The following is a 12,723-nucleotide window of genomic DNA, read 5'->3' as shown; positions in this document are numbered from 1 at the left end:
CAACAAAAACACAAAAATGTACTTGAAACACATAATAGAACTGCAAACTGAAAATACAGAAAACGAGACAGAAAATACACAAAACAGCAACAAAAAATACACTAAATAACTCCAAAAACACACAAAATGATGAAAAAATTCACTCAAACAACAACAAAAATGACTCCACAAACATAACAAAATACATAAGACCACCATAAATACAGAAAGTGACAGCAAAAATACACAAAACAACATAGAAAACACAAAAAAAACATGACAAAAATACACACAAATTACTCCAAAAAACACAAACTGATTCATAACACACAAAACAGCAATAAAAACAAAAACTAAAAAAACAACTCCAAAAACACACAAACTTATGAAAGTATACTGTACACTCAAATAACAGCAAAAAAGACTCCACAAACACACACAATCACAAAGGGACAACAAAAATACACTTAAATGTACTTTTAGGCCCAATGCTACAAATCTAGATAAATAGATCCAGGATTAATTTCTGTTAGCGGGCTTCACCTAACCAAGCATTCCCTGTCAGAGAGAAGCTGTCTTAGGACGATTGATAACAACACGCTAAGTGTTTTCAGCCTGGTACGTGCGTGCTCACATAAAAGGGGTGGAGATTTCAGCTTCTGCCCAATCAATGGAGAACCTGGCAGAGCGACGTCTTTACAGAAGGAACAGTTTATGATCTTAAACAAATATAATGAGTTTAAATCCATGATGACAGTGAAGAGCAACAGTGCTAGTGCAACACACCAGGAGGCGGAGCTTTTATACTCGCTCTGATCTGATCTTGGTTGAACTTGGTCCTGACCAGGTTAGGTGTTGTTTAAGTTTAAAATTATGAAGAATTAAAATCTATAATTCAGACCAAAAACAACACTGTTGTTACAGAAAAGGCAGGAATGAAAGAACCCAGGCAGGAAGCTGATGACACTGTTAATGCGTAAAAGCGTGAGATTATTTATGATATTAATCCTTTAGATGATAAACAGACAGCGCTCTGCAGTGAAACTTTATTACAGCACACACGTTTTTCTTTTCAATTAGATTTATTTATCACACACACTGGGATGAGAGCACATTGTTTCACAGTCTGTAGTATGTTCCTGCTGATGTGGTCAGCCTCACTATGAATGAATGAATGAATTAATTAATTACTTCACCCGTCCACGCATACAGAGACACAGACTTCATCAGCTGACTGTAGATCAGTCTATCAGATATATATCTATATATTTCCTAAATTATGTCATCGGTAAATGAAAGGATTACATTGATGTCTAGTTATTCTCTCTCTTGTCAGCGTCAGATCAGATCCACACAGTGACGTGTTCACACATCACCTGTTATTGGACAGCTTGCTCTCTAACAGAGCAGCTTGGACAGGAGGCGGAGCTTTTTACGCTTCATTTGTCGTGTAACTGTTGTGCCTAACGCCGCGATGGAGACTTCTGCTCCAACGTCCGTCATTACACTTTTACTATCAGTGATACGTGAAAACGCCTGACTACAGTCGAGCAGCCAATAGTATCGCACAAATCAGCCCATGGAGCACACGTGTTTGTAGAAAGATCCCTGATTGGCTGAGATTCAGCGTCACGCCCCTGGATTTCTAAACTTAATTTACAAAGTCAGGAGAAGGAGAAGGAGAATTAACTGTCCACTCAGAACACTTTGGATTACAATATGCTCAAAGATCATTATGGAGTTTTGATCAAATGATGCCAAAAAAAAAAAAAACCTTACATTCTGTAGCTTTAAAATATATACATTTTTTAATCACATTGTAATGTTATCACAGGCCCATTATTGTCTGTTGTATTGTGAACTCAGTGTATCGTCCCACCCTGTTTGCTGTGTGTTTAAGTGTCTTGCATTACCTACACATAGATCTATTGTTGTTAGAGTGTAAACCTTCTTCCCACCTGCTGTCTTACTTTGTATTAAAACTTTGCTTATATCATATTATCTACATCCGCGGTTCTCAAACCTTTTTTAGGCTCAAGTACCCCCTTTCTCTTATTTCTGAATTCAATCTACTTTGTCTGACAACATTTTGCTCAGAATAAGATGAAAAAACCACTATAGAGCTTCATGATGGAATGAATGACTGATAACACACATTTTGAAGAATCTCGTTTTGTAAATAAGTGGAATTAAACTGTATTTAGTGGATCCTGAGTAGATTGATTTCTACAGTTTTTCTCCCGCCTAGTGTGGGAACAAGATCGTTGTATTTTTCAGTTCATGTTCTAATTAAGATAATCTATATCATCATTATTATGATTATTGTTTTTAACTAAAAAATAAACATAATAAAATCCCATATTTGTTATGCTTTCAGTTGTTAATTGTACCCCCGAGTGCGATCGTGTACCTTTCGAGCAAGAATGTTTTTAGTCACATTGTGTGTTCTTAGTGTAATTGTTTGTATTTTTCTGTCATTTTCTGCATTTATGTTGTCAATTTGTGCATTTTTGGTTGTTGTTTTCTGTATTTTCTCGCCATTTTGTGTGTCTTTGAAGCTATTCTGTAATGTGTTGTTTTTTGTTCTTTTGTGTGTGTGTGTGTGTGTGTGTGTGTGTGTGTACTTTGTGCATTTTTCTTTTGGTTTGTGTGTTTTGGGAGTTATTTTGTGTATTTTGTTAGGCTTTATATTCCTTCCAACTTCTTGAAATGCAATTTTGGGGAATTTGTTTTGTGGGCCACACAAAATCAGACCAAGGGCCACATGTGGCCCCCGGGCCGCCAGTTGCCTATGTCTACCCCATTTGAGAAACACTGATGGATTTTATTTCAATCATTTAACCAAAATTGTTGTTCATAACAGTTTGCCTTTCCTGTTGTTTCAGAAAAGTCTTGTTTTTAGTTTTTGTTTGTTTGTTTTTTAACAAGATCAGATAATGGATCTGTTTTCTTCAGAATGAGCATCACCAACGGATCTAAACCAAACTTGTGATGCCCCCAGCCTCCTCCTCCTCCCTCCTGCTGATGGCCCAGGAACCAGTGTAATCCATGGACTGTATGTTCGCCGGCTCGGGCTGTGCACTGGGAAACATGAGCATGGTGAGATATTCAGAGTGCGGGGCGGTCTTTGGATAAAGCAGCTTTGGACGCAGCGCAGTGTGCAGTGAGCTGAGGACTTGAGGAGGGAATGGACGAGTGGACACCGCACAGAGGAACAGGAGGGATCAGAACCAGGTGAGACACTAACTCACCTCTTACACTATAAACACTGATACAACAGGATATGAATAACAAAGAATGAAGCCATGAATTATTAATATTATTATTTTATGGAGACACCACTTGTTGATGCGCAGCGGTGCCGGTCACAGTGCGTCGATCTCCGTGCGTGACAGATTCACCAGCCCAGCCTGATGAGGAAAAGCTTAGAATGAAAATATTAAGAGGAAACTTCATGTGACATTTTCTGACGCCTTTAGGCTGTTTTTAAGCACCATGTCAAACCATTCATTGGGTGCAGACATGTGACCTCAGTGTTTTCAATGTGATATTGAATAAAGGCACGGAGTAGTCAGAAATAGAACACTAATGAACACACAAAACTAAAAACAGCCTATCTGATGTGGAGATGACAAGTTTGGAAACGCGCACTACGTGCAGCATCTTGAACCATGTGGTCAAAGTGTTTGGGTTTTTTAAAGCTTAATTGTTCATAACGTATTGTAGGCACAGATGAGGTGCAAGTGCATGTATTTGAAATTGAAAAACACAAGTTCAGTGAATTTAATCTATCGATTCTGCGAGAGCGACGCATCACAGCAGCACTTTACGCACAGCGTGCGCGATACGTGGAGCGTGTGCGTGCGTGCGTGCGTGCGTGCGTGCTCACTCTACAAATTCATAGATGCATGAAATTCTAATTAATCTGAGAGCCATGTGTGTGTTTTCAAAGGCTCATCCCTCAGTCTCATCTATAGACGGTTATTGTTGACATTTATTTATAAAACTGTCCTCTGTGTGTGTGTGTGTGTGTGTGTGTGTGTGTGTGTGTGTGTGTGTGTGTGTGTGTGTGTGTGTGTGTGTGTGTATAAATACCTCTGTGTAATATTCTCACATTTGTTCCACAGGACACGCACGGGGACGCAGTAACAGCGGCTGTGGAAGATTTTTTTGTTTTGTTTTTTTTTTTTGTTTTTTTTGGATTTTTTTTCTTTTCTTTTTTACATTTTTTTATTGAGTGAATTTTTTTTTTTTTTTTTTTTTGCGCAGCAGAAACGAGAGATCGTTGGACTTTTTGGTGACAAAGATGAACACCATCGTTTTTAACAAACTCAGCTCTCAGGTCCTCTTTGAGGAGAAAGCGAAGGAGGTGGAAATGAGCAGCAGAAATTACCTGGAAGTGATTGACGAGCAACATGCAGACCTCCTGTCCAGCAACCAAAGCATCAGAGACAACCAGGCGATGCGGCTCGGCCACAGGCGGAGCGGGTACGTGTTTAGCTGCTGGTCGGCATGTGTGCATGTGGATTAAAGTGGAAACATCACAGGAGGAGGAATGATGAGGAATACCTGGATTTTATTAAAGTTTGCGCTGGTGCTGGTGGAGCAAAGTGAAAGAATAACGACAGGGATGTGATTTAATTAAATGTATTTCCAAAATGAAAGACTTGATTTATCTTATTGTGCGTATTTACGCAAATTATGATTTTACACATGGCAGAAAACGTGTTTTTTCCTCCCCGGAAACTAATAATATCCAACCTCAGAAAATAACCATATTTAAGGTTGGAAAACATTTCCCATTTGTGTTAATTCCCAATCTGACTGAACTTTATGGATTTGATCTTGCTTATGTTCAGTAGTATGTCTCAGATGTTTGTCTGCATCTGGTTCTAATAAATAATTCTCCCTTTAGGCTCTTTGTGTGGTCTACCAAACTTACATTGAGATCCTGTGCGTGCGTGCGTGTTGGTGTGTTTATATCCTATATGTTGTTTTCGTTCGTGCTTTGTTGACACTAGAAGCAGGTGTTGGGGAAATGATGTCCTTGTAATAATTGCTTATATTAGCATGTTTATTAGACACATGTGATATATGCAGAATAATGTACTTAGCCTGAGTTATAATAAAAGACTATGATCTCCAGGGACGCATCAGTGCTAATAAAGTACATCCAAAGGATTACAAAGTTGGTTGTGTTTGCATGTGCGAACCAAAAAGCTCAGAATCACAGAGTGAAGTGTTCTTTAGAACTGTTCGTGCGATCTAGATTACAATGAAAATATTTGGAGAACATGAAGCTAAAGGCAGCCTGGTTGGCCTGAGCTGTGCTTACATGTGCAGTTAGTGTTTGGTGTGAGATAGTGGAGGAGTGGAGCGCAGCACCATACTGACATCTACAGGTTCCTCAAACCTGGAGCTGCAGGTGATGAGAAGAAGAAGAAGAAGCTCAAAAAGAAGATTTTACTGTGAAATCTGGACGTTTGGACAGCTTGTATAATTTGGTACAGTAGAAGCTGCTGTTTTTGGTGTTCTCACCACTGACCTGGAATGTGAACGTGCACATTTTCATCTTCCTTCTTTGAGCTCTGATGTTTTTGTCTGCAAACCAGATGTATAATTTCAGCTTTCTGTGTGTGTGTGTGCGTGTGTGTGTGTGTGTGTGTGTGTGTGTGTGTGTGTGTGTGTGTGTGTGTGTGTGTGTGAGCTCTAAATCCTCTGTTCAGTGGTGTGAAAGCCCAATCAGTGAAAAATGTGCATCAGGACAAAACTGTTTTTGTTTATTTCACTGCACCGTGTCTGTGGTTTTTGGGACATGACATTTAAAATAAACCCCCCCCCCCACGCCCCCCCTTTTTTTTTTTAGCCCGTCTCTGACTTCACATCTGTTACATTCTCTGAGCTTAATTTCTTGTTTTTAGTTGTTGAAATATTACGCTTTATGTAATGACACGTTAAGAGCACGCTGCTCCACTTTAAGGTTTATTTATTCAGACAATGTTTTTCAGGAAACTTACTCATGAGGACACATCAAAGCGATCAGCAAATGCCTCTGAGGAAAACTGACAGTTGACTGTCGGAAGATCAAAGTAAATTTCCTTAAAGAAGTTTGAATAAACACAACCATAATATTTATAACATACAACTTTTTTCAGGAAATGTATTTGATCTCCTGACATGTTGAAATGAAACCATAACATATTCGTTTAAAAAAGAAGACAAAATAAAGTTGCTGGAATTATTTTTGCTCCACTTACTGCTCCATAATTTAGTTAGGTTCACTGCAGCAAGTGTGATCTAGAGCTGGGTGATATATCAAGATTCAAGATATATCAAGGTTTCTGTTTTGGCAATATAGAAAATAACAATATCACCTATATCAATATTCATATTTTTTATAGCTTATTTTGTATCGAAATACTTGTTTTAAGAGTAACTGCTTTCACTACTTCTCAGAACAGCATAAAAAAGCACAGTTAGATGGATTTTTGAGTGTGCCCTAACTTAGACCTTCCCACTAAACAGACACACTACAAAACTCACTCACACGTGCTGTCTTTTATAGGAGAAAAAGACAAAAGTGGCTCACATTGTGCAAATGTTTGTTAATAAATGAGCTTGTTTGGCATATTGCATCAGCAAATTTATTGCTGAATTGTCTTTCTGGTCAGACTTCATTTTAATTAAATCTATCGAGATGTATATCGTATATTTCCATTTTGAGAAAAAATATTGATACATGAGTTTTGGTCCATATCGCCCAGCCCTAGTAGGATCCTGATCTTTTTCTTGCTTAATAACAGATTGTGAAACAATTTCTGTAAAAAGTTAGAATTTACAGATATTTTCCCCTAATGTTCTAATGTCGTGCAAAAACCATCTAGAAAAATCACAATGATGCATCAGCAAAGTTTTCCACATGCTGAACTTTTCCAATATCTGCTCCTTCTGCATACGTTTTCCAGGTTTAACAGCTTCCTTCATCGTATTCCTCTCCACAGAGGTCGTCCCAGTGGCGGCAAAGTGCGACACAAACGCCAGGCGCTGCAGGACATGGCACGGCCGCTCAAACAGTGGCTCTACAAGCACAGAGACAATCCCTACCCAACAAAGACAGAGAAGATCCTGCTGGCCCTGGGCTCCCAGATGACCCTGGTCCAGGTCAGTTTGCTTTCTGGTGACCTTTGAACTCAACACAAACCTGAGAAAAACATTGAAAGGGGCTTTTCTTATGTTGGAGTGCGTCTAATCAGGCTTGAACTCCAGCAGCAGTGCATGGGGCCATTTTCTTCTTCTTTTTTTTTTTACACACATCTTGATCTGTTTACAACTCACCCGCAGAGCTGAATATTATTATCATTTCAACTTTTCTTCCAAATGCTACAGCTGGCAGTGCTCTCACTTCATAGGATTGTTGGAACTTTTTTGGGTCTCAAAACCTTTATCACATTAGAAGCAGTCTAGAGAAATTATAATAGACAGTTTTGGAAAAAGTGATGCAGAAACCTCGTCATCCTTCACACTTGTTACCCCGGCCGAGGTCGAACCTCATCGTGCTGCAGACTTGAGTTCAGGTTTGTAGAAATATGCCTTTACTTACATTGCAAGCTGCAGCTGTAACGGATTCTCTTTTATAAAACATGTGTGGTGCAAAAACGTCTGCATAACCTTTCTTCTCTTTTTTCTGTTAATCCTCTTGTTTGTATGTGGCCACAAGTCATTGAATCCTTTTCTTTAACTTATGTTGGGAAAATAAACATAAAATACCATGAAACTAAATTATTGTTACTCATGAAAAATGAAGACTTGAATGGAACTATAGTATAGACAGACAATAATGTAATTATTGTTCTGTTTAGTGCTTGCATGGCACATACATTACATGCGTTAGGTGTATGGCCCCCTCTGCTGATGAGTCATAAGAGTACAGTATATGTGCGCGTGTGTGTACAGTAATACCTGGCTGAAAAGCTCACTAATAGAAGTGTGTGGTGCCCTTATCAGGCCGTATGCCATGCAGCCTAGTCTGTTTCTCATTTTCGGGGGTGGGGGGTGCTGAAGGAGGGTGTTTGTTTTGGTGAGGGTGAACAGAGTGCAGAGGAATGCTTCGTGCTGGACACACACACACACACCACGTGCACACACACCGTCACCGTCTATGTTGTTGAATGTCATGAAGGACCTTTGAAATTAGGTTGAAGACAGGCTGAGATTTATTGTTTTTTTAGTCTTTTTCTTCCTTTCTATATTTATTCTTATTATAAAAAAATATAAAAAAAAACAGAGGTGTAACTGATATATCTACTCAAGTCGAAGTACTGTTGATTGAAATTTTACTCAAGTACAAGTAAGTCATATAAAATTACTCAAGTATAAGTAAAAAGTAGCTCAATTTAAATAGTTTGAGTTACCTGTTATACTTTCACCCCTTACATTTATAAATACAGTAAACATCTCATGTATGAACTTAAAAAGGAAGAGATTAAAACTTGCACAATTGGGACTTGAGTTATTTTCCACAAAGGCATCTGTATAAAATAATGCAATATTTTTTTTAAATAAAAGGACACAAGTTAAAAACAACACAATTTATCAGGCTCTAAGTATAGCTAAAACAGTGCTAAATGCACCGTGTGAGTAACAACATAATAGGTAGAAACCATAACCTGAACCAAAGGAAGTGGTTATATGTTGATCAGAACGACTAAGAACATATGATTTATGTTCAATGTGCTTTCATAACCAAATCTGATTGGTCGGCTATGATGTGATGCATTTAATTGTTGTCTGGTCGTTTGATTTTTTTTTGTGTCTGTTGATCATTTTAAAACAAAAAGTAATAATTTACTCAGTATTGGTTGGGTGTAAAAATTGTAATGAGTTACTTTTCTTCTTTTAAAATGTACTTAAGTACACGTAAAATGAATTATTTAGAAATATACTCAAAAAGTACCCATAATAGCAACTCAACTACAGTAATGTGAGTACTCTCACCTCTGCATAAAATTACATTTGTTTGAGTTAATTTTATTAATCTTTTGAAGACTTTCTAAAATGAAATTATTTAAAACCAAACCATATCAACAGTTTTTGGCTTTTTTAAATAAAAAACATCTACAACTACTAAAGAGCTGTTTTTTCGCTCCCTTTCCGTTAAGAGCCTCGCTTCTTCCATTGTTTCATTCAGATAATCTTCTGCAAACTGAGTGAAAACGGTTTGTTTCCTTGAAAACGCTCACCTGGCAGCTTGTGTTTTAATCCTTCATGTTTTTAGCTCAACGACAGCTTTTTGCACATAAAGCCTGTGACTCACTCCTCCATCCACATGCCTTCATGCTGTCTCCTCTGCAGCACAAACGCTATAAACAGACAGAGTTGCTCTAATCTGAGCAGGCGTGCCATCCTTTCTCCCCCTCTCACATCATCGCCGTCTTTTCTCCAGCCATCATTAGCGAGCCGTCCCGCATCACCTCACCTCGTCTCTCTCCCTCCCTTTTAAGGCCATTCCATAAGTATATGATGCCAATTCATCTGTGCCTGATGTGCCATGGTGCTGGGCTCTAGGCAAAGGGATGTTGGATGGTTATAGTTAAGGTGAAACATGACCCTTAAAGAGGGAATCGGAAAAATAAGTACTTTAGCATACGTCCCCTGTCCCAGCTTCTTCATAAGCCGCTTGAAATATATTAAGCATGAAAAGTTATTCTAGTATAACATCTAATGGTCTTCCCTCTCAGTGAAAAAGGAGCACCAGCTCAAGTGTCTTTTTTATTGTGTCCTAAAAAGCGAGGAGGAAAAAAAATGTTATTAGAGGGAAGTTGTGTGAGTCCAGAAAAAGCACCGGAGACGTGGGTTTTGGTCGGAACATTTATTAATGAAATGTTGAGTGCGCGAGCTGTCCAGTATTCACGTTGTGTTATAAGTGTCTCTGTGTGGCATTGATGTAGAAACGATGGTTCTGGAGCATCTAGGAGGTTTCTGAAAGCTTGATCTCAATGAGCCGCTCTGCATTCACGCTCTACTCCAGCCTCTGGACCACGTCTGTCTGGCTTTTCTGAATAAGACCGAAGGCAGGAAGAGGACAGAAAGTTTGCGGATGTAGATCATTTGAAATAATAACACACATTCCTAATTGGCTTGTGGTTCCTTCTCTCAGGTATCCAACTGGTTTGCTAATGCCAGGAGGCGACTGAAGAACACTGTGAGGCAGCCTGATTTGAGCTGGGCACTTCGGATCAAACTGTACAACAAATACGTTCAGGGCAACGCGGAGAGGCTGAGCGTCAGCAGTGAGGACACTTGCTCAGAAGGTACGGAGAACACTTGTGTACTGGAAAAACAGGAAAAAGGAGCCAGAAAAGAAGTAGTGAAAGCTCCAGGTTGACCTGCTGTAACCCAGCGAGGCTGAAAACAGCACAGCAGTAAAAAAACTGTTTTGTTAAAACCAAATGTTCCTCCAAAGAAAACATATTCTGTTCTCAATCGACCTGGTTGGTAGAGCTATGTCTAAAATGTGCCATTAGGAAGGAGAGGAACAAAGTGTCATTGAGTGGTTTTGTTATCTACAGTTGGAAAACAGTAAGTGACAACCTGTGTTATAGAAACCAAAGGCTTGCCATCAGAAAGTGCAATGACATTATTGATGATAGTGAAAGTCACTCAATGTAAGTAAGACCCTGATCAAAGCAACAGGTCTTGAATCATTCTATCTATCATTACCATCTCCTTCCTTCTCCCACAGTCTCGTAGACGGATCCATAGAAGTGTTTTTACTTCATTCTTATTGTGATTTCTTGGTTAGCCCCAAAAACTCTGCCAAAGTGACTTCCCAACACATTTCTGGTATTTTCATAGACTGATGTTTATTTTGAGGCTTAGACAGAAAGATCTAGCTAAAATTGGATGTCTCACAGAGTGAAGTGATATCACGAGGAAGTACAGGGACCAAACTGGAAGAAAATGGTGTCAAGTCAATCATTGTCCTCCTTGTCTGGGAAAGAAACACAAGATATCACAGTAAGAATGAAGTAAAAACATGTTCATGCAACGCTCTAAGGCAGAGGTTTTCTTGTCTTGTGTACCCCTTAAGCCTTTTTGTCATACCATGAGTACCCCCTCACTCATACGTGTTCATGATTCTCCAAAACATAACACAACTGAATATTTAACGCAAGTCATTTTATTTAATCTTCTTAAATTGAACAATTAATATTCAGGCATTATCTTCTTATTTAACTAAAATAAACATAAAATGATGATGCCTTCAAGGCAATAAACATGATAAATATAAGAAATAATATTATTGTAATTGTTTGTATTATTAATACCGTATTATTAATATTCATGTATTATGATTATATTGTTATTAAAGAAAAATAATAAAGTTGAAATTAGAAAAAAAAACAAGAATAAATGAAAATAATAAGTAATGTAAAAAAAAAAAAAATACAAAACAAATAATTAACTGGCCTGTGTTATAAAAAACTATCATGACATGTACCAGAATAGGAGCTTCTTTGAATCTGTCCCCGTAAACAGACATTTAAACTTTAAAAACAGGTCATAGAGCACACGTACCATTTTATTGACAGACTAATGAATTGACTGAGAATATTTTTATTATCTTGGAAATAAATTCCTAATTTTTCCACGTACCCCCTGCAATGTACTCACGTACCCCTAGGGGTATGCGTACCCCTGGTTGGGAAACACTGCTCTAAGGGACTCCACATCCCACAATGCAATGTGCTGAACTTTGCCAACAATATCTATAAAAGTGTGTTTACAGTTGAGATCAAATGAACTTTAGTGCAGGAATTTCAACTTTTTACGTGCTTTTTTTTTAGCAAATGATCTTCAATTTGTTGATCTATGAGGCAACACTATGTTTTTATCATTTAAAAAAAATATCTTTGTCAGCAGAGACTGTGATTTTATCAAATTGCAAGATTAGGTCTTAAGAAAAGAATTAATGTAGCTGGAGTTAGCACTAAGAGGCAAGCCACTCCTCATTGATATAAATTGGAAAATCTTAGTTACTAAACTGATGGGACTGCTTGTGTCTGCGACATTGGATGGTCACCATTTGGGAAATAGGTTGGACCAATCAAAATCAATGGAAGTCACTTAGGGACATGTTCTCTAAACTGGGGTTTTCCTTTTTTTTATTGTCTTGTACCCCTCTTGACCTTTTTGTACACATTACTTGAGTTGGGAATCATTTCTCCAAAGTGGGACATAGTTCAGCTAGGACGAGTTAGAGGGGTTTGTTTTCAAATCCATCTGGTAAAATAAACCTTTGACTTTGAGTCAGCGATAACTCTTGTATGAAGGGTTGTAATGGCTCAAGGCAGACTGTGCACTGTGTGTGCTTAATATCACGACAAAGTCCTTCAACTCTGCAGAAGTTTTAAGCAGTTTTTTCCTGTAGAGATAGTGAAATACAGCAGCTTCTTGGTTTCTGCCCTTTGTCCACTGAAGTTGGCCTTGTTATCCCGATGTTCAGCACGACAGAAAACTTTTGTTTCTTTTAAGAATAACCTAAATCAAGTTTTCCGTGTCAAGTTTTAGTGCCTTGTTGCGATTAGTAAAGTTTGCAGCCTGTACAAATGGAGAAGTGAAATCTTTTACCAAGAAAAAACTTTCAAATCCTTGTTTGATGACTTGAATACAATATTTGATGTATTCAACATCACATTTGGCATTAATAATTTGTAAATAACCCTTGTTTCTATTCATAATCTT

The 12,723-nt window shown here is 38.1% G+C and overlaps 1 protein-coding gene across 2 annotated transcripts in view; it reads left to right on the top strand.

The window, feature by feature from the left end:
* Positions 1-3,160: 3,160 nt before the first annotated feature.
* The window catches only part of mkxa (mohawk homeobox a), a 29,752-nt gene continuing 20,189 nt past the window's right edge, over positions 3,161-12,723 (top strand). Inside the window, exons 1-4 of one of the 2 annotated variants that reach the window (XM_028434590.1) lie at positions 3,161-3,213; positions 4,249-4,467; positions 6,981-7,140; positions 10,136-10,289. In XM_028434590.1, the coding sequence (XP_028290391.1) occupies positions 3,167-3,213; positions 4,249-4,467; positions 6,981-7,140; positions 10,136-10,289 (580 nt within the window). In that variant the 5' untranslated portion in view covers positions 3,161-3,166. Of the gene's footprint in view, positions 3,214-4,248; positions 4,468-6,944; positions 7,141-10,135; positions 10,290-12,723 lie in introns of both variants that reach the window. The other variant, XM_028434589.1, reaches the window with a different exon arrangement.

The sequence above is a fragment of the Gouania willdenowi genome, chromosome 20, assembly GCF_900634775.1.
Source record: "Gouania willdenowi chromosome 20, fGouWil2.1, whole genome shotgun sequence".
In the NCBI taxonomy this organism is placed as follows: domain Eukaryota; kingdom Metazoa; phylum Chordata; class Actinopteri; order Blenniiformes; family Gobiesocidae; genus Gouania; species Gouania willdenowi.
Note: the sequence above shows the minus strand (reverse complement) of the source record. Positions and strands in the feature narration are given on the sequence as shown.